The following is a 22803-nucleotide window of genomic DNA, read 5'->3' on the forward strand; positions in this document are numbered from 1 at the left end:
AAATGACAGCAAGACTCACAAGACTACAATGTTAAGCTGCGCCATAAGAGAGAGAGAGAGAGATTTTTGAACAAAAGCCTGCCGGAATTTATTTTCATTACCTTTCTGGGGTTTCATCTGGCATCCTGCATGCCTCTTTGTCCTCTTGTTCCTCTATTTAAAAAAGAATCCAAGTGTAGCAGAATCATAGTTTCAAATACAGACTCATACACACTCTAGGATTAACATTTCTATCCTGCTCTCAGGTTCTCAGTTGTATTCATGTACAGTATTACCTACCTGTATAAAGTGTGTATTTCCTGAACTGTACAACGCTGGGGAAGGTCTCCACACCTAGACTCCTCCTGAGGGGTCTTTTTTCTCCAACCTGCTCCATCACTGGGGTCCTGGGTGGAGTCACTGCACTCGTTTAAAAAAGACAAAAAAAGTCATGAAGAATTGACAATGTTGTGAGATACTAAAATATCAATGAATCTGCTTTTGATATCCCCCTTCTGGTCATTCATTTCCATGTTCAGTGGCGATATGCGTTCTCCCTGCTTTTGGTCAGACAACATTAAATGCATTAAATTAGTCAAAAATGTATAGGGCTTAATTCTTTCTACAGATCAACAAGTCAACTTATGGTCAAACCCTCCGTGTTTAACCCAGACAGTATACAAATTGAGTATTTTACAGTCCAAAGATTTATGACAAATAAATACCGTTTAGACAGTGCCCCTTTGTGCGTGTTCCTCCTCCTATCCCTATGGGGACAGTGTCTTGCAAGGGTCTGAAGTTGAGAAACTCTACACCATCCATCACAGCCTTTGGAACCACACCTGTACATTAGCACCATGGAGAACAACATTACCATTGGGTTGCCTTGGGGATCAAAACCTAGAGCTGTCCCTGGTAGAGGTTTCGGTTACCATACCATGATGAGACTCCAAGTTTGGTTTGATATCCTTCTGCATTAACCCATTAACTCTTTCAAATTCTAATTCAAAAATCATGATCAATGATATTCCTACATGTACAGTATAGCAATAACTAGGTAGCATCCGTATTCAAAGGTAAAACAATGTATAGTGGTACCAAGTATCAATGGGTTAATCACAAAACCCAGAACTATTACTTTCAAGAGTCCGACTGCATTCACAGAAAGAGTGAATTTGGGAGCCGTTTCATTGTTCAATTGAAGACTATGACTATGAGACCATTCACAGCAAGGTTCTTAATCGACTAATAGCCTGACTACGCTTTTAGAGCAACCTATGCTGGTGGAATATTCGTAAGTACAGTACAGGGTTTAAGTGGTTAATCTGAGAACAGAACATTCCAATATTGATTTCACAATGGCTATTTGAAATTAGTGGCATAATTAAAGGATTATGTTGAATCTAGAAAATGTATACAAAACATCAAGCCACATGACAGATTACTTTGTCGACTAGACCAAACTGACTACGACTTACTTTATAATATGCACAACAATCCTTCCATAAGTGTACTGTAGCACTAGCAAATGTAGCAATTACCAAATATGTGGGGATTCTCAATGAAGAAGTGTAGAACTTCCACCCTTGCTTCAAGGCGTCCTTCAGACATCTCCACTGTGTTGATGGGGGCTAACAGGCACGGAGTGAAAACTACGGCCAAGTTACTGCTGGTCATCAGGTTCTCAGCACATCTGTAAGAGTACAGAACAAGCAATTGTTAATTTCACTCAGTTTGGGTCCCTTTGCGGAGGAAGTTCAATTGGGATAAATCATATTTGTTAGTGTTGTATCATATTTGTCAAGGTCCCCTTGATCCCAAAATCAGCATCCCAAACCTTTGAGAAATGGTGGAGAGGAATGTGAAGAGGTAACGCAGAAAGGAGGTGTTTGGGGCAGGCAGGAGGCAGGACAGTAGGTGGGTGGCTGCTATCCTCTCATCCTGTTTGGGCAGTGCCTGGGCCTGGAGCAGGGCTGCGTGGACCTCGGAGGGGAAGAGGGGCTCTGGCAGCTCTCTGCAGAAATGTTTGAGGAGACTGGCCACATCAGAGGGGAGGGCTGTGGACAGGGACCCCTCCCCAACATTCAGCTTCGCCTGAAAGCAGGAGATTTGTACACCACAACCTTTGTACTGAGTAAAATAAAAAGCTTAATTCACATCAGCAATACCTAGAGACTATGAAGTACTGTTCCTAAAGAAACTGACATTGCTGTGATGCGTTATGTTATGTCCACATGTGGAGTCATTTGCCTCTCCATTGATATATAAATATATCATGCTGACAGACTGCTGTTTTGGAAGCCAGTTTATGGTTGCAGTAGCAGCAGGTCAGCGTTGATGACTCCAATTAGACAAGTAAAAGGAACAGGTGCAGGGCATGAGCTAGACTTCAGTTTGAATGAAGCTTCTATTATGTTAAAGTATGAAGGAGTAGACCAGGACCAGTTCAAAGTAAAAAACAACTGAGGAGAATAAATAAAAGTGGAAGCATGTGTGGGTTCTCTCCTCAAGCAAGTGCAAGTCTATGTAGAGTGAATTTCTGTGATGTAGACATGGATTGTGGACACAGGTTTAGGTTACAGTGTTTAGTGATCATTGTATTTGGGTTATTGTTTGTTCAGGTACTGTATGTGTTCCTGTAAGGGGCCTGTTCAGACAGCTGGGGAGTAGTGGGACAAAACTAATGTCATGACTCATGAAGGCGGTGTGTCACAGCACAACAGGTACAACGTCCTGTGTGAACACAAAACACCAGTTAAATTTTTTATAATTATTTTTAATATAAGAATCAAAAATAAAAGCATGCATACCTTGAGTGCCTTAATGCGAATTGAAGAACCTGGCTGTCTAAACAAGCCCACTGTCCCCGCTCTCTCCAGAAGGAATGAACAAGCTTCCAGCAAAATGCTGAGGGGAAATAGAAAAATTTAATCGATTATCATAAAGGTCTGATATGTCATACCGGTATGCATGGTATGATGAGCCACAGCATAAGGCATAAAACACAGGTGGAACTTTATCTGACAGGTGTGATAAACAGCAGGATTGATATTAATGTAAACAAGTATGAATTCATTTACCAGCTCACAATATGTCAAAATGAGGCATTGGAGCTCCACAATTTGCAACTAGGACTACTAGACTTTTGTTATTATGTTTAATCTAGTTGCAACACCAACCATTGACAGCCCATTCATCTAAACAAAAGTTCTGTAGGATTGCATTAAACGAGTAAACTCAGAAACATCACATCTGTATGGAAAACTTGTATCATCCCTTTGGACCCTTTCTATCTGCAAAGTTTTAGTTTTGTAAAAATCCAGGTAGACATGTTATGGTTTATGACCTACTTTCTGTCAATGAATTCCATGCAGGGGATTATTTTTCGAAGTGTTCCGAGTTAGGAAGTGCTTGTTGGAAATCACTCAGCGGTCTTGTAGGCCTATAGCCTGTAACCACCCGTTTTGAAATTGCACATAATGCAGGAGGCTGCGTTATTGAAAGCTATCACCTGCACTGAATTTCTTGGCAGAAAGTACGTAGCTCATAGAACAGGTCTACAGTGGATTTTTATAAACACTTTGCAGATAAGAGTATAGTACTATAGTTCAAGCTTTTCCTACAGACTGCACATGACATGTTGGTTTAACGTCTAATACAAACAAAAAGGACGTTCTGTTTGGATGTATGGACAATAGTTGGTGTTGCAAATTGTGGCTATAGAAGAGTGTGCATACTGCAGTTTACACTCACCAGGGTACCACTCCATACTCTGGAATACAGCATCCAGGTAGCTTCTCCAGAGGAAGCCCAAATACCTTTCTTCTACCTGTAAACGTTATCTTCCTCTTCCTCTGACAGTTGAGCTGAACAGATATGCCATAGACAAGTTGTAGTTGGAAGAGAATGGCATTCCTATATGTAATGTTCATCATGGTAACAAGAAAGCAGTGCTTGATCTGCTCATTCAGGGAACTGATATGGTAATCAGAGCCTATAATCAGAGCCTGTATATATGCACCTGGTCTAATTATGCTCATCCTAGCACATGTGAAACAGTGTTGTCAGATTTCGCAACACATACACTGACACAAACAAGACAGGAACGCCCAAAAACGTCACATCCAGTTTTTTAACAAGACAGGAACGCCCAAAAACGTCACATCCGGGACATTTACCCTGGGCAGAATTTTCTATGGCTGCCAATGCAACTTTTTCCAATCCTTAATCACATATGGACAAACATCTATGCCGATAATATCTAACTTGCGGAGGTAACGTGCCTTGTCCACGGGCAACAGATCTTTCAACGTAATCATCTGACAACACTGTTTCACATGTGATAGGATGAGCATAATTAGATCAGGTGCATATATACAGGCTCTGATTATAGGCTCTGATTGCCATATCAGTTCCCTGAATGCACTGCTTTCTTGTTACCATGATGAACATTACATATAGGAATGCCATTCTCTTCCAACTACAACTTGTCTATGGCATATCTGTTCAGCTCAACTGTCAGAGGAAGAGGAAGATAACGTTTACAGGTAGAAGAAAGGTATTTGGGCGTCCTCTGGAGAAGCTACCTGCATGCTGTATTCCAGAGTATGGAGTGGTACCCTGGTGTCGCAGCTGACGACAATGTTGGTGAGTTTGACTTTATTTAATACAATTATAGGACTTTTCTGTTTGGATGAATGGGCTGTCTATGGAAGGTGCAAATTTATAGCACCTTGCTGGCAATTGCAGGCAGCCGAGCCGTGTGCATATCGTCAAAAACAAGCTGAAGCTCCATAATATTGGTGGGTGGGTGTGTGTTTGAGAATTGAAAATGAAATGAATAGACCATGAATGAATTTGGTGCTGCAGTGCATGGCTCCTATTAGCCATCGAATGCAGTTGAAATGTTGTTTTCAAATATGGCACGTGACGCACTGATAAACATACATTTCCATAGTCACTCTGACTCACTCTATATGCCCAATGCAGACTCATTGGATTGGCATTATCTATAGCACTCCGTTTGTAGGCTACTCGATCGCAATATTGATTGCTGCGACTTGGAGTTAAAAAGTGCCAGAGACTGACTTTGGCTAAAAATAAATAAATAATCATTCCGTTGCTTCATTCGCTCCCTGAGCCCAACCTAAACGGAAATGTAGCCCATATGCAAATGTTGAGTGTAACGCTGTCATTTTGATGTCGTACTATATGTGTTACAGTTTAACACATCTATTAAGTCTTTTTTAAAGTGGTTGTCATGCTGACGCTGTATATCTATACAATATCCAAAATTACAGACAATATCCAGTCTAATATCATGATATGGGTACAATATTGATACAAGGGATGTCCCGATCATGTTTTTTTGTTGCGATCCAATTCCGATCATTTGAAAATGACGTGATGATCGGCCCCTGATCGGCCCCTGATTTCCGATCACGTGATCGGATCGGGACAACCCTATTTGTATGTGTTAGGAGGCCTTTGGAGGTGTGTTTGTTTGACATCATTCTTGTCTTTTGCACGGAGATTCGAATATACCAGGAGATGTCTAAGAGACAATATGCAAAATGTGTGTGTGTGTGTGTGTGTGCGTGCGTGTGTGTGTGTGTGTGTGTGTGTGTAGGCCTCAGGTCCAGACGTCCCTGTAAAAGAAGCAGCCAAAGCTTCCCTGCAGAAGAGTGGGAAGTTGCTTAACCAAGCTAAACAACTACACAATGATGTCACAGGTACTGTCTGTCTGTCTGTCTGTCGGTCGGTCGGTTGGTCGGTCAAGAATCTCGGTCTAGGCCTAACCAAAGGTAAAAACATTCCAGATGTTTGGCATGACGCAATCTTAATTTTTACCCCCCCATGTGTGTGTGTGTGTGTGTGTGTGTGCGTGCGTGCGTGCGTGCAGAGAATGCAGGCAGTCTGGATGGACTGAAGGACAGGGTGAAGGCAGCCAAAGACAAAAACAAAGACTTGATCAAAGCCATCAACGGCACCTTGGCAACCCTCGCCGCCATCCCCAACGGTACGTTAACACCAACACGCTGTGTGTGTGTGTGTGTGTGTGTGTGTGTGTGTGTGTGTGTGTGTGTGTGTGTGTGTGTGTGTGTCATCCAGAGAGAGAATCAATATCTGTGCACAGTGTGCAGCATTACATAGAGGGGTCAGATGCTCTGTCAAACTCGACTTGACACATGTCAATAAGCTCATGTGAGTGCACACACACGCACACGCACACACACACAGACACACACAAACACACACACATGCACGGCTGCACGCACACACACACACACACACACACACACATGTATGGACAAGCTGCTTCTTGAGCGCATGTTTCTAGTTGTGTGTGTGCGTGTGTGTTTTCTCCCTCAGACACAGCGGCTAAGCTCGCAGCCACCAAGGTGGTAGCGGGCGACGCCAACGCCACAGCCACGGACGTGCTGGAGCGCCTGGGGGATTTGAACCTGCAACTCCGCGGCCTGCAGAGGAACTACAGTGACCTGGAGAACACCGTCAACGCAGCCAATCAGATGATCCAGGACCCTCAGAAAAACAGTGAGGAAGCTTTGCTGTCATATTGCTTTATAGTAACAGTAAAACAACAGCTAGACGCAAATATCCACCATATTATAGTCTGGAAACCAGACCAGTCTGCCAGAGCTAAGGCTCTGGAAACCAGACCGGTCTGCCAGATCTAAGGCTCTGGAAACCAGACCAGTCTGCCAGATCTAAGGCTCTGGAAACCAGACCAGTCTGCCAGATATATCCACCCCTGGTCATTCATTTGGATGTTTTATCCCTGCTTGTTTTTTAGTTGGATAATATCACAATTAAAAACTATATATAATTACACTTTTAAGTCAACCACATTGACACATTTGCTTATAGATAAGCTATTTTCGCTATTTGTTTTGACCAAAGCCGTTTTTAATAAGGCTTAACTGCTAACTGCTAGCCCTGGCTACAACCATGACAGTAAAACTTTACTTTCTGTAATTATCAATTGTAGGAACTTTTTTCCCCACATCATTTTGTGGCAGCCATTTTGTATTCCTCTCATTTAGTTTCCCTCTCAGTAAGCATTTGTTCTTCAGTGGTTCTCAAAGTAGGGTCCGAGGACCCTCAGGTTTCCTTCCAGAGGGTTCCAAATGGACCTTTATAGATCTGTAACTCGTGAGAGTGTACAAATGGAACAAATGCACCCTTTTGTAAACTCTCAGACTTATGGGGGTCCTTGAAATAAAAAAGGTTTTAGAACCGCTGGTTTACTTCATTCCCTAAGGAGCGATAAATGTCATCAGTGAAACAGGACATATTTTATATCTTCAACTTATCATTCAACATATTGTTGCGTTATTGATCCAGTCATATATGCCAAGTCAAAAGCATTCCTCCCATATAATGCTGTTTAAACCATTGTTGTGCTCCATTTAATCAAACGGCGGATTGTGAAAACTTCATATGTTCATTTTATATGTTTGTGTTTCCTTTACATGAATTCAGCTGAAATGAGCTGAGCTCCATGAACCAATTCAGTTGAATAATTAAAAGTTTTTCATTTGGAAGCATCAGCAATATATACAAATAATGTACATATTACTATGCAGAAAATATATCATATCAGCACTGTCAGGTGGAAACCTTGTAGGCTATGTTATTTAGTCACAATGCTTTTCATTTGTTTAATAACCTACTGTAGGTGAACAATTTCAAAGGTCAAAATGTTTCAAGAATAGCAGATATAAGTAACAACATTTCATATTGCGAATCATTGTGAGCTTTTAGATCTGCTATTTTTGACACAGTCATATGATGACGCATTATATATAAAAATAAAAAAAACCTAAAAAGAGATATGGTTTCTGCCCACCAGTGACGATTATGTACTAATGACCAATCAAAATCTGACATGTTGTCTCTGTCTTTCTGTTTTGATATTTTTGCCCCCCAATCTACAGCAATCAGTATGTATATTTCAGTTATCTCTATACTTCATCATTTCTTTTCATGATTAGAGGTGCACCAATACCAACTCAACTGCCAACTTGACCATAATAATTATGTTCAAATGAAAATGTAGGCTAAGCTGTAAAGATAGTTTACAGTTTGTGCAGAGAAACCATTTAAAACCAACACAATGAAAGGTAAATCAAATAGCAGTGTGTTGTAGATAATATCTGCGTGTATCACAGATCACTATACAAGTTGTTCTGAAAACACATTTAAATGACATTGGTGCACTGCTAATTCCTCTCTTTAGTCTTCCATCTTAACTTCAGTCTGAAGTAGGGCTGGGCGATATGATTCCAAACAAATATCACCATCATTTAAACTTTTGTCTCGATTACAATAAATGAACGATTATAAACGATTATAGAAAATAGACCTACAACCGTACAATGCATTATTTGTGATGTAACGCATTGTGAGCTTTGTAAGTGGTCTTTTTAGGCTACCTCACCATTGTACAACAAAGTATACAGGGTTAAGTCTTTAATCAGACTAATTTTTTTTATTTTTTTTTAATCTAAGACATTAAGCCAAGTTAAGTCGCGTATTAGTTCTAAATATATGAGTTTTGACACAGTCTAGTGGGCTGTATTTTGCGTGTCTTAAGTACCAGGTCTTATTACTTAACTTAAGACCTGGAGGCATGGTCAATGCTCTTTGTCCACTCAGAATAGCCAAATGGCATTGATCACGCCTCCAGGTCTTAAGTTAAGTAATAAGACCTGGTACTTAAGACACGCAAAATACAGCCCACTAGTGTCTGTTAATTGCCCAGCCCTGGTATGTATGTAGTGGTTCTCTCATTACCTTCCATAGACGCTTCTATTGTGCTTCTATTCCTCCAGCATGACAGCTCTGCATAGCATAGCATAGCATAGCATGGAGCACAATGCTTCATTCCACTGTTAACACTAATGGCTCAGCTCTATATACAGTAGCTCTCTGCTTCCACTTTTCTGTCCCATCTTTCCACTTTAGAGCTTTCTCTGCTGCTACTATTGTGGTGATTTGGCTTCTTTTCACTCTCAGCAGCGATCACATTAGTATACATTGCAAAATCCTGAGTTTAAATTCAACTCTGACTGTGTAAAAAATGTGTGTGGGTTTTTCTTTTTTCTTTTTGCAATGATGTATTTATTTTTGAAGAATTCAGAGGAATTCGTTGCCTATTGCAAAATAAGGGATATAAATAATTGTGCATTCTTTTATTTATTTTAATTTTTTTCACGAAAGTCGTCTTCTTTAGCCACATAGACCCCAGAATCCATATTCTGGGATGAACATTAGCCAAAAATAGCCCATCTAAAACCCAAATGTGCCGTGTTGAACTTGAGATGCACACAGTGAGCTGTAGATCAGCAATTTTTGGCGAATAGATTTGGTGTAAACGAGTGGTCAAGTACAGAGCCAAGTACAGATACAGAGCCAGTTAACTAATTCTAGACAAGACAGACAGACAGACAGACAGACAGGAGTTACACCGTATGAACACTCAGGGTTTTGCTGTGTAGTAACAAACAGACCTATACTGTACCTGTGCTGTACGTGCATTCTACCTGTGTTCTGTCTCGCCACAGTTCATGCAGCTGGAGCAAAGGTCAAGGATCTGGAGGATGAAGCTGATAGGCTGTTGGAGAAGCTGCAGCCAATCAAAAAGCTGCAGGACAACTTGAGGCGCAACATCTCCCAGATCAAGGAACTGATCAACCAAGCTAGGAAACAAGCTAATTCGGTAAGATGAACTCCAAACACCATTTCTATAAGTACAGTACACAGGTTGCACTGTCAATTAGTCAAGAGCACATAGAAATAAAGGGTAAAGGCCTGCCTACACAAAGAACAAGATCTGTAACTGTAATGATGACTGTACATTTGTTCACAACTAGAAGGACAGTGGCAATCGACATTGTTCGGATCACTTTCAGTGTTCATGTGTATGCTCACCTCAGTAGTGTTATATTTGACTTTATAGTCATTCTTTCTATAATGTAAAGTTGGACTACAATATGTACAGTACGTAATCCACTCTCTCAAAGGGCACCTACGGACAGCTGCAAGTCGAAACTGGCCCCCGTAAAATCTGAATCCCTCCCACCCCTTTACCCCTCACTGTATATTTTTTACTCCACCCTTTTTTACCTCTTTTTATGATGATTTGGTGGACCCTATTGTAAACAAGTTTTTGTATTGAATTGTGCTTGAAATTCACTGTAATTCTGCAAACTGTTAATAAATACTTCAATCAATCAATCAATCAATCAATCTCTCTCTCTCTCTCTCTCTCTCTCTCTCTCTCTCTCTCTCTCTCTCTCTCTCTCTCTCTCTCTCTCTCTCTCTCTCTCAGATCAAAGTGTCGGTGTCATCGGGTGGTGACTGTCTCCGTAGCTACCGTCCTGACATCAGGAAGGGTCGTTACAACACTATCGTCCTCCATGTTAAAACTACCACGGCTGACAACCTGCTGTTCTACCTGGGATCTGCTAAATACGTGCGTATATAGACACTAATCACATGCTTATGAGTTATGATATATCTAGAGAGCGTACTGCCCCACCCCCAACTATTCATTTCAATGAAAGTTGCTCACAAGTGCATGTAGCTCCCGGAAGTACCTCTACCTCCTGGGCTCCAACGTCGGAGCAGGCGCACTAGCATGCACAATACGGCTTCAAACTGTAGATGCACACACGCAGTAGCATTTTACAGAGCTACTGTATGTCACATTGCAAAAAATTATATGATATGATATAGTACTTTATTGTCAGTTCACACTGAAATTTGTGTACATGTACATAACCACAAAAACCACATTTAATTTGCTGCTACAAATAGTAGCTTGGCATAAAGCTTTTGAAACAAATACTGTAGCAGCAATTTTCAGGATTTTGCAATTTCTCACCCTGGCCAAGTGGGGATCGCCTTTTGCCAAAGCGGTTAGACATTTGGAAGGCTATCTCATGCAGAATTCGAAAACCAGGCTGGAGTTGCGGCTTGAAGCTTTCAACTTACACTGAGGGCTCGGCTGTTAGCCAAGCAATTAACGTTGTAACTACGCTTTTAGTTCTCAACCTGGCCCAAGTTCTTGTATCCATGGCTGTGGGTCCCTGGGGGGTTATTGCCAGTGGTGCAGTACTCCCATTTTAATTAAGTAAAAATATCAATACTGCAATGTAGAAATACTCTGTTACAAGTATAAGTCCGGAATTCAGAATGCACTTAAATTACAAAAGTAAAAGTACTCATTAGGCAGAATGTCCCATTTCATACGTTTTCAAGTAGTATTTTGGTTTATTTGGGCGCCATCTTGCTGCCTACATATAGGCTAGTAGGATGCTAGGCTACTTGGCTGCCTGTCTGTAGTTCGTAAGTTTGCTTGTCAGTGACGCTGGTGTGTATTCTGTCACTGCAGTACACCATCTTCCATCTCTCTACTATCTTTGACTTGTCACAACTCTTCTACTCTATGGCTCTGGATCGACAGTGCATGGTATTATTATTATTATTTGTCGTTAGAAAATGTTCGGGTGTTCTGATCTCCTCACGTCAAAACAGTTCTTAATGTTTACATCTTACTTGACGAGAAGACATGTGGACAGATCCTTACGGAACCAGGGAGAGGGGGAAAAACACCACGAGAGTGACGAGTGGTCAGTCAAACATGTGTTCTCTCCGCAGTAAATAAATAATCTGTCTGTATGCGATCTGAACATTATTATTTTGATTACACTGTCATGCTCGTTTAAGGACAGGTAGAGAGCAGAGCATACATGTGTTTGGGAATGTTGCTGAAGGTTATGTTATTTTGTCAGCTGACACCCAAATCAAAGAAACCATACAGTGTGTATTTAATTATTTGATATCTCCGACAGTCAACGCACTGCAAGCCTTGTGCAAGGCTACAATGGAAGCATCATTCTGACGGCCCGCGGTGGAATGGACAAGTTAGGGTATAAACTAACAGGGCAGACCCATTACTGTTGTGGATCAAGGTTATGTTATTTTGTTATCTCACACCCAATCCATACAGTGTTTATTTAATTATCATATATCTATAATGGTATATGTCTCCACAGTGAGGCTGGAAAATGTAGCCTCGCAGCCTACTAGACTACTAGCCTACTGGTAGGCAGGAAAATGGCAACCAGAATAACCCGTTCTGAGTGAAACTCCCCCCTATGCACTGGCCCTATAGCAAATACTACAAGCTCACAATGCATCGCATTGTGATCTATATACAGTATAATAGATCAGCTATTTTGAAATGGCTGAAATGTATATAAGGCTGAAGTAGTTAATGTATGTTTTGTAATAATTCATCAAAAACCACAAAGTAACTATTAACTTAGTGAAGTAACTACGTAAAGTTTCAGCCGGAGTAGAAATTGGAAATACTCCACTAAAGTAAAAATACTTAGTTGCTTTACACCAGTGGTAATTGCTGACAGATCAGGAAACAGGTCCAACACTTTGTTTTATTGTGCTTTATTTCACCGGCGTTTTATATTAGAAGATTAATCTTATTTATTATGATGTTGAGCACGCTGCACACTGTGTAGCATTTATCATACTTTAGATGTTTGGCTTCCAAACTGTGCACACACGCACGTACTGTAGTACTGTATTATGTAGGATCTGATAGGCAACCAGAATGTTTTCTGTGAGGCGAAGATAATGAATACACACACACACACACACACACACACACACACACACACACACACACACACACACACACACACACACACACACACACACACACACACACACACACACACACACACACACACTCACACACACACACTCACACACACTCTCACACTCACGCACTCACACACTCACTCACACTCTCACACACACACACACACACACACACACACACACACACACACACACACACACACACACACACACACACACACACACACACACACACACTCACGCACTCACACACTCACTCACACTCTCACACACACACACACACACACACACACACACACACACACAGACACAGCAATTACAACTGATCAAACAAAACGGAATATATCTAAACCACTTTAACGAGCCAACTGTAGCACTGACAACACTGTGTGTGTGTGTGTGTTTGTGTGTGTGTGTGTGTGTGTGTGTGTGCGTGTGTGCGTGCGTGCGTGTATCATCTCGTCAGGCGTGCATGTCCTAGCAAACAGCGGCAATTAACAGCAAGTTTATGTTACTCTCTGCTTTCTTCTGATTTCCCCTGAGAAATCACTGTTATGCTCCATTTGACTGGGTGTTTTCATACGTGTGTGTGTGTGTGTGTGTGTGTGTGTGTGTGACTGTCTAATACAGCCTAATAGTGTATAATGTTATGTAAATAATAATGATGTGTGTGTGTGTGTGTGTGTGTGTGTGTGTGTGTGTGTGTGTGTGTGTGTGTGTGTGTGTGTGTGTGTGTGTGCGTGTGTGTGTGTGTGCGTGCGTGCATGCCTTTAAAGTATCTCTAGGGCCTGAATAATAATGATGCTGTCCTCTGATCTGTGATCTTTGCTAATGAATTATCTCCATTACCACGAAAGAGTTCAGTGTGTGTGTGTGTGTTGTGTGTGTGTGTGCTTGTGCGCGAGTGTGCACCTTAGAGATAGCATCCAAATTACGACAATTATGTTCCAGTTGGGCTTACACATTTTTTCCACACTCATACATGCATCCGCTTTTGTAGGAAAAAACACACCAACAACACACACAAAGTTTTGTAATTTCCTTGAATGAAATAAATGAAACTGTCTCATACTGAATGATGCTTGATCTTACTCGCCACTGTAAGAAATTCAAAGTGAACCTGGAACCATGAATGTTTGCTGAAGTTTTATTAATCAAACTTTTCCGTGCCAAAGACCCCCAAATAGCCGTAGCCTCTGGGTGCCGCTCCCCTATTGTGAAATGGCTTTAAGGGATATTTCACTTGCAAACATTCATTTTAACATCTACTCTGGCTTTTGTGAGCATCCCAGACAATTTTTAAGTTGAATTCAGCATTTACTGTAGATATTTGATATCTTACCAGACCCCTTCCTATACAACAAACCCATTGTACGTTCAAACTCCATTTTATCTATGTTAGACACCTGTCCTTGGTTCTGCTGACTGGTATTGTCATTCTAATGCGTGAGGGGGCCATGTTTTATCTTTTTTATTTCATTGATTATTTTTTGGAAAGGGTTAGTTAAAAAAATAACATTTTCCTCATCTTTCCAAATGGCCCCTGCTATAGCGCTCCCTGGTGTCCTTGAGGGAGTTTCAGGGGTTCCCCCGCAAAATGAGCTAATACTTATTATAGCATCTAAATCAGTTTAACCACTTAAAAACCTACAGTATCAGCTATCTGAAAACGGACGATCTACAAGAGACACAATGTGAGCTATTTTCAAAATGTCAACTAACAATACAAATCTTCAATGAGGATCCCTGGCACAACATATGTAATCCTAATGGGGGTCCGACGGTCCGTGGCCAAATTCATGAGGTTCTTGGCAAAAAAGGTTATATGATAACCAGTGTTTTAAAGGACTGTGTGTGTGTGTGTGTGTGTGTTTCTGTGTTTCTGTGTGTGTGTGTGTGTGTGTGTGTGTGTGTGTGTCTGTGTGTGTGCGTGTGCGCGTGCGCGTGCACTTGCGTTTCACTCAGGTTGATTTCCTAGCGTTGGAGATGCGTAAGGGGAAGGTGAGCTTCCTGTGGGACGTTGGCTCCGGCGTCGGCAGGGTTGAATACCCCCACCTCACCATCCAGGACGGCACCTGGCACAGGATAGAGGCCTCTCGGTGAGAAGTTTATTTCATTTCAAATAAAGGGAAGGAGGCATGGGGTCCGGTCACAGCTCGTAGTCACCATGCAAAACACTTTTTATTTTAAAGATCACCAACGTTTCGGGCAACAAAATGCCTTCTTCAGCGTATGTGATATCACATCATCTAGGCTTGTCTATAGAATAACACTAATCTAAAGAAAATAGTCAAATTCAAGGAATTAAACATTATAATCCAAATCAGACCCCATACATTAACTGTGAAACAAAAGCAACATAATCATTCCAACCATGGTTTGAGTCAGACTCCAGTTTTAGATCGTTTGGCTTGATGCCAAGCTCTCATTTAAGGTCCATGTGGAACCAAAAGCCTAAGAGATTGGTTGGATTGTTCAATCTGTAATAACGTCTGTTTTTGATTGAGGTGATGTGCTGTACTGCTTGACTCGGCACGCTGAAGCCTGTTGAAGCAGTCTAACATTCATTACTGGTGATGGTTTTCACACCCATCATTGTATTGTATTTTTTTTTTTAAACTGGTTGGCCTTGGCCATCTCTCGCAGTTTGTAGAGAGCAACATTGCATTTTATTTATTTATAAGGCCTTGTGTGGTAAGCTTCCTTTGTATCTATCCTCGCTTTATCGGTCAATGTATGAACAACGAACGAGGAAAGACTGCTTTCATTTTTATGCTCAGCACAAATGGAACAAACTTCAGGACTGTGTGAAACTGGTTGGTTTGGTGTCCATAGAGACATTCACAGTGCTTCTCGACATGCTGTAATCAAGGCGTCCTTGAAAAAGAGAGCTATAGCGTGCTCAATAGGCTTCAGTTCCAGAGCATTGCTCCCTTAACTCAGAAGGCAGCATGTCCAAATGTGCTCATGGAAACAAGACAATCACCATTGGTGGAGGCTTGTGTAGAGCTCTGACATTTAACAACCAGTCCAGCAAATAGAGGTGAAACATGATTATACCACTCAGGAATTACTGTCCCACGCATACTGTACATAATCACTTTGACATAGTTTTCCCCACAAGCTCATATTTATCCAGTAAGAGTCTTCTATGAATGTGGCCCGTTCCTTGTAGAGGTTTTATTATACCGTTAAGGTTTTTTTTAATCAAATCTAGATCTGAATCTATCAATTTCATACATTATGCCTCTCTGGCATAATTATGACATTCATATGAATACTGTCCTCATCTAATGCACTGGTTTTCAACATGGGGTCCGGGGACCCAAATGGGTCCAGGCCAGGGGGTCCCCAGCTAAATGATAGTTAGGATCCAAATGGACCGTTATGGGTCTGTAACTCTGAGAGTGTACAAATGGAATGTACCTGTATAAGGAGGGTCCACCCTTGGAGTTAACAGTGCAGCTTTTACAGTGTAGATTGGGGTTCCAGACATTAAAAAATATATCTCAAATGTGGGTCTGTGGACTAAAGCATATCAAACTGCAGGTCCTTATAATTCAAAAGATTGAGATTGACTGAAACTAGCATTTCATAGAGCAGCTCTATACCCCCACAGGACTTCCCCTCTCTCTAAACATTGCTGCTTCAGCGTATTGCTTTGCTTAGTAAATATCAAACGAGTGAAACACATATTGCTTTGATGCCACTATTTCCTAGTTTCACAATCAATCCTGTGAATGTATTGTACGTCAGCTGCATGGCTCGAGCCTGGTGGCAGAGAGGTGACAGGTGAACGCAACATTGTAACCTAAACGGCAACAGTAACCACCCCAGTGACCGGCTGGCTTAACCCCAGGACACAGGACTTCATTCACGTCCTGAAGAAAGCATTATAAGCAGCAACACATGCAGCATTAGAGAAAATATGAGCACATCAGTTCACCTGGGAAATTACCAGCTGACAGCCTCATCAGCCATTACCATGCAGCATCATCACATTCACTGCACACACACGCACGCACGCACGCACACATGCACGCACGCACACATGCACGCACGCACGCACACACACACACACACACACACACACACACACACACACACACACACACACACACACACACACACACACACACACACACACACACACACACACAGTCACACACACACACTCTAACCCTTATGTTTGCCTTATTCTCCCTCCCTCCCCCTCTCTCTGTCTGTCTATTTAGTAATGGATTGAACGGTACCATATCAGTGTACCCATTAGAAGGTCCCAAGGCTGGCATGATGCCAACCCCTGCCAGCGCCAATTCGCCCTCTGCATTCACCATCTTGGACGTGGACCAGAATGCCTACCTGTTCGTGGGAGGAATCCTGGGAAGTGTTAAGGTCTGTCTGTCTGTCTCTCTCTCTCTCTCTCTCTCTCTCTCTCTGTCTCAAATTAAAAATGTCTGTTTTGAAAATGTTTTAACCTATGACATTATAAAAGTAAGTAAAATAATTAATGTTTTTTTGTTATTATTAGAATGTCTAGAACATGTTTTATCGATTATTGTGAAAGATATCCCCAAATGTAAATTATTAATTTATTATATTATTATATAATTATTATAAATGTGCATAACATTTTTATCAAACTAACTAAACTTAATTAATTTTTTTACATATTTTTTAACATAAGTCCTAGTAGTACAAAGGTTGAAATCTCTTTTTTGCAAGTAGAAATATATCCGGGTCTTACAGGGTTAAGCGGCGGCCATTTTCCAAGAGTGATGTGATCATCCGGTGCCACACAGTAAAAACCACCATTGCTTTTATGGCGTATTAGAGAGGCTGTTAAATAGAATAAGTCAATAAACGTACCGCTTTCTACCGAGCTATCTACAAGTTCACAACACGTCACGTGTATTTTCTCTTGTTTGTCCTACGGCAAAGTACAGTATATAGGGCTTAAGTGGTTAATAAGTCTATAATGTGATATGGATGATAAAGGTACACGGCTGTAGCCTATTTTCGGCACGTGGCACTGATGTGAGACTGACTGTGTCTGATATCATATCATTAGCTCACTTATACGGTCTATATTCATGCACTGCAAGCTGTCGCTTTTCTTTCTTTCTTTCTTTTTTTCTTTAATTATTTTTTCTCTATCTAATCCCCCAATCTTTCATTCCCATTCATTACCGCTCTCTCTCTCTCTCTCTCTCTGTGTGTGTGTGTGTGTGTGTGTGTGTGTGTGTGTGTGTGTGTGTGTGTGTGTGTGTGTGTGTGTGTGTGTGTGTGTGTGTGTGTGTGTGTGTGTGTGTGTGTGTGTGTGTGTGTGTGTGTGTGTGTGTGTGTGTGTGTGTGTGTGTGTGTTGTAGAAAGCCGAGGCGGTGAAGAGCACTACATTCACAGGCTGTATGGGAGAGACGTTCCTGGACAAGAAGCCCATCGGCCTGTGGAACTACAGGGACAGAGAGGGAGACTGCAAGGGCTGCGCGGTCAGGTACTTAGAACAGTCCGCACACAAACAATAGCAGATCTACAAGCACAGAGCGTGTCACACCACGACACGTTTTGAGCTTGTAGATCGGCTATTTTCAAATATAAAATGTACGTACACACTAGGTCTAGGTGGCAGCAAAGTGTAGCTAACCTTTGCCAGGCAATCATTAGCATTAGCTCACGCCAGAAACGTTTACATGTCGTGAGCGATGCGAGAAAAAAATCACAAATGACATCGGAACTTTGGATGGAGGGCGATTACCATGGTCAGAGTTATAAGGCTTTGAAAATCCTACATTCACATAGAAGTCTATGGGGCCGTGTGAAAAGATCCCATAGCTGGGGTGACAGAGGCGTTGTTCATATATATGTTCGTACCTAGTAGATAACGTCCCATAGCAGAGAAAGAATTGAAACTGTAGGAAAAGAAAATGGTAGTTTTACTCGACTCGTAACCCACAAATGGGTCCAGTGCCCTAGAATACGTCCAAGCATGTCTCTCTCTGTGTGTGTGTGTGCGTGTGCGTGTGTGTGTGTGTGTGTGTCAGCCCCCAGCGCTCAGAGAGCGAGGGCACGGTGCAGCTGGATGGGGAGGGCTACGCGGCGGTGGCGCGGCCCACCAGGTGGAACCCCAACGTCTCCAGTGTCACCTTCAAGTTCCGCTCCTTCAACGCAGACGCCCTGCTCATGTACCTGGCTACCGACGACATGGTACACCACACACACACACACACACACACACACACACACACACTGATGCATGCATGCTCATGTACCTGGCTACCGACAAATCTACGAAATGCTACAGAGTACAGACACACCGATGCATGAATGCATACACAGATCTCTCTCTCTGTCTTTCTCCCCCTCTCCTTGACTCCTTGTGTGTGTGTGTGTGTGTGTGTGTGTGTGTGTGTGTGCGTGCAGAAGGACTTCATGTCTCTGGAGCTCTCAGAGGGCAAGGTGAAGGTGAACTTTGACCTGGGCTCAGGCGTGGCCACTGCCACTTCGCCCAGCCGCCACAACGACGGCCGCTGGAAGTCCCTCACCATGTCCAGGAACAAGAAGCAAGGTACCGTGCACACAGGCACACATAAGTACAAATGTCGGGTTTCTACAGTCAGTGGTTCTCACATTTTTCATGTCAAGGAACCGACAAATTTATATGTATTTGTGGACACAAAATATTTGGTTCCAGGGACCACCAGACCAGAAGCAAAGATTTGAGTAAAGAAATGTTTGTTTTCAAAATATATATATATTTCAAAGATTGAAAAAATATATCAGCTACAAGCTTATACCGTAGCACATCACAAAGTGGTGCGCTATGAGCCTGTACAAGGCTCATAGATCTGCTACTTTTGAATAGGCAAAGTATTAATAATTGTTAAAGTGGTTACACAGATGCTTTCACTGTTTTCATTGGTTAAAGGATTTTTTTACAGGGACCCCATAAGAGAAGATTTGCCAACATTTTGTCAGCATTAAAAAAGAAAATCATATTCACACAACACACTGCAAAAGCAGCCATTAGAGCGAAGTGTGTTATTTGACCACCCCCTTAGCTGTGACATAATTACAATACACCGTAGCATAAAGCAAATATGGCAATATGAAAATTATAGACACGTCCCAATTAAAACTGTGGTTAATTAAGTAATAATAGTGGAGGGAGGGAGTGCTAAGCTGTGAGGTGTTGGCATCAGTGGGCTGAACCATGGCCAATATCACTGACCTTGACTGTGGTTGTTGTTTTATTATCAATATCAGCTGAAACCAGTGATTTTGTCTTTGCATATTATATTGTGTGCCATCTAGGCATCTACAATTTCCACTATTTTGGAAACATGTTTAAACACTATAATTGATACATACTATACCCAAAATAGCAATTGGGTTGTTTTATTAAGTTATCTATTATTCTCATATAAATCGATTGAATCAGATTGTTCGAATAGCTTTTGCACCCCTAAATCAATATTTAGGATTGTATATCAAGACAATGATGAAACACGTGCATTACACTCCACGGCACACCATTTGGGAAGTACTGTAGCTAGTACTGTACTGTAGCTAATTGTGTGTGTGTGTGTGTGTGTGTGTGTGTGTGTGTGTGTGTGTGTGTGTGTGTGTGTGTGTGTGTGTGTGTGTGTGTGTGTGTGTGTCCGTCCACAGCCACGGTGTCCATAGTGGACGTAGACAACAGTGTGGAGGAGAAGCTTGTGGTGACGTCACCGGGTTCTGCTACTGGCCTCAACCTGAAGGACAACCAGAGGATCTACTTTGGAGGCCTGCCTACTGTTGGAAACTACAGGTACGCACGCACGCACGCACGCATGACAGACTGATATTTGTCACAAACACGTGCACACCTGTATTGTGGACATGCATTATTTAAAATATATATCGTGGCTGTCGGGCAGAAACCTCTTGTCTCCATATTCTAACCTTTTGTAAATTTACTCCCTACTTACTTGACCATACTACACAAAAGCATCAAAAGCAGCAGCACCACGTATTGACCTGCTACTTTAGCTGTCATTGAATTTGAATCATGAATGGTTTTGGACGTATGCGATTTCCACCCGACACAGACCATAAGCATTACTGTCTCTGTTTTGTGAATTCAAATTCAATGCAATTTAAGCTGAATATTGTTATTGTGAATATGTTCAATATAAGTATTTATATTAGCACTGTACAGTAACTCTACAACTGTGTGCGGTGAATACACCACAGCCACAGGTTGTTGAGTTAGTCGCTTGTCAGAATGATGTGCGTGCGCTATTCTGCGCTAATACTGTACTGTTATGTTTTATCTTTACAGCATGCAAGCCAGGTAAACAAAACAATTAGAGACTATAGTTTTCACATCTTACAATTTTCTCTCCGCTGCATAGTGCTTATGCTTATCACCTGCTGCATGCGGTTAGCCACGCTGATGTAATGTGTGTGTGTGTGTGTGTGTGTGTGTGTGTGTGTGTGTGTGTGTGTGTGTGTGTGTGTGTGTGTGTGTGTGTGTGTGTGTGTGTGTGTGTGTGTGTGTGTGTGTGTGTGTGTGTGTGTGTGTGTGTGTGTGTGTGTGTGTTTAAGAAAGAGATAAGAGAGGAAGTATTGCGTGTGTGTATAAATGTGTTTCTTTATCAGTGTTGTCCCACGCACGCTTATAGGCTGTTTTGAAACATTATTGTAATTTTTTGGTGGAATTTGACGTTTTGTCCATGCAACTCATCCACTTTTGAAGTGGAGTTTTCAGGATGTTAAGTTACAGAGCAATTGTTATAACTTGGGCACTGCAGCTTTTATGCAACAGTTGGTAAATAGACTCAATGGATTCATCCATTGGCCCATGGACCATACTTTAATTGGTCTCAAGTTTCGGTCGCTCTACTGTATGTACAAAGCAATGGACGAATGTTTGATTCTGTTGATTTCTGATTATTTAAATCTGAGATTGTCGGCCTACAAATAGAACTAAATGGACCCTTATACGTGTCCATTTGGTTCCATTTGCACACTCTCAGATTAGATTTTAATGTGTAGCCTACTAGCCCTTGATCTAGCCAATCCTCTAGTCTAGTACAGTGCTTTTCAACCAGTGGTCCTTGGTGGGGTCCCAGGTCGTCCCAGCTAAATGATGGAGAGTCGGTAACCAAATGAACCCTTATTATATATTTAACTCTTGAGAGTGTAAAATGAAACCAAATGACCCTTACGGGTGCATTTGGTTTCATTTTAGGCTTTCAAGAGATACATTATTGTTAAACATCGCTAATTTAAAAGATGTCTATGCCTATAGAGAATGTAAAATAATTGTTATTTTGATCAACCTTTGCCTGTTATCTCTCCTAATGGTACCAACACCAATACAGCATGGAATTGTGGAAAAAAACGATAATATAATATTCTTTAGTTTTGGGTCTGAGAGAGGCTAAATCTCATCAAATGGCTCAAATGCTGAATACATAATGGAACTTGATATGTAAAGGTTGAAAAGCAGTATGCTTCAGCTCTAGTCAATTACGTGTAGGCTTCAGTGCTTTATTGATATGTATTTACAGTGCTATTCAAATGTGCAATGTTATGAAATACTTAACGGGGTGCATACTTAGTTTAGACTAGTCATTGGTTAGACATGGGTTAAGGTTAGGTTTAGGTGTGCTGCCCCGTTGGAGGTTAGGGTGAGGGTGAGGGTCTGAGATAGGTTGTAGACAAGGAAATGGAAGGAGCAAAACCTTGATGGAGAGTGAGTAAGTGACACTGTATGAAATAAAACTTGTCTTCCAGGTCTGAGGTGATTCTGAAGCGCTTTGCAGGCTGTCTGAGAGACATAGAGGTGTCCAGAACACCCTACAACCTCCTCAGTAGCTCTGACTACACTGGAGTTACTAAAGGATGCAATGTAGAGGTAAGAAGACTGACTGACTGACTGACTGACTGACTGACTGACTGACTGACTGACTGACTGACTGACTGACTGACTGACTGACTGACTGACTGACTGACTCACTGACTGACTGACTGACTCACTGACTCACTCACTCACCGTGCGTGCGCACGTGTATATGTACTGTATATATATAGTGAATATATCTTATTCACTCGTTTATTATTGCATTGTTT

At 41.6% G+C, this 22803-nt stretch overlaps 1 protein-coding gene across 1 annotated transcript in view; it reads left to right on the forward strand.

Annotated features, from left to right (window-relative positions):
* Positions 1-22803, forward strand: part of lama2 (laminin, alpha 2) — a 266769-nt gene that overhangs the window by 221790 nt on the left and 22176 nt on the right. The window contains exons 46-57 of the mRNA XM_080791600.1: positions 5609-5711; positions 5882-5998; positions 6352-6534; positions 9567-9721; positions 10334-10477; positions 14653-14786; positions 16923-17082; positions 18057-18181; positions 18729-18891; positions 19108-19252; positions 20356-20494; positions 22468-22588. Of these exons, the coding sequence (XP_080647726.1) occupies positions 5609-5711; positions 5882-5998; positions 6352-6534; positions 9567-9721; positions 10334-10477; positions 14653-14786; positions 16923-17082; positions 18057-18181; positions 18729-18891; positions 19108-19252; positions 20356-20494; positions 22468-22588 (1689 nt within the window). The remainder of the gene's footprint in view (positions 1-5608; positions 5712-5881; positions 5999-6351; positions 6535-9566; positions 9722-10333; positions 10478-14652; positions 14787-16922; positions 17083-18056; positions 18182-18728; positions 18892-19107; positions 19253-20355; positions 20495-22467; positions 22589-22803) is intronic.

Source organism: Protomyctophum bolini, assembly GCF_963924005.1.
Source record: "Protomyctophum bolini genome assembly, chromosome: 19".
NCBI lineage: Eukaryota > Metazoa > Chordata > Actinopteri > Myctophiformes > Myctophidae > Protomyctophum > Protomyctophum bolini.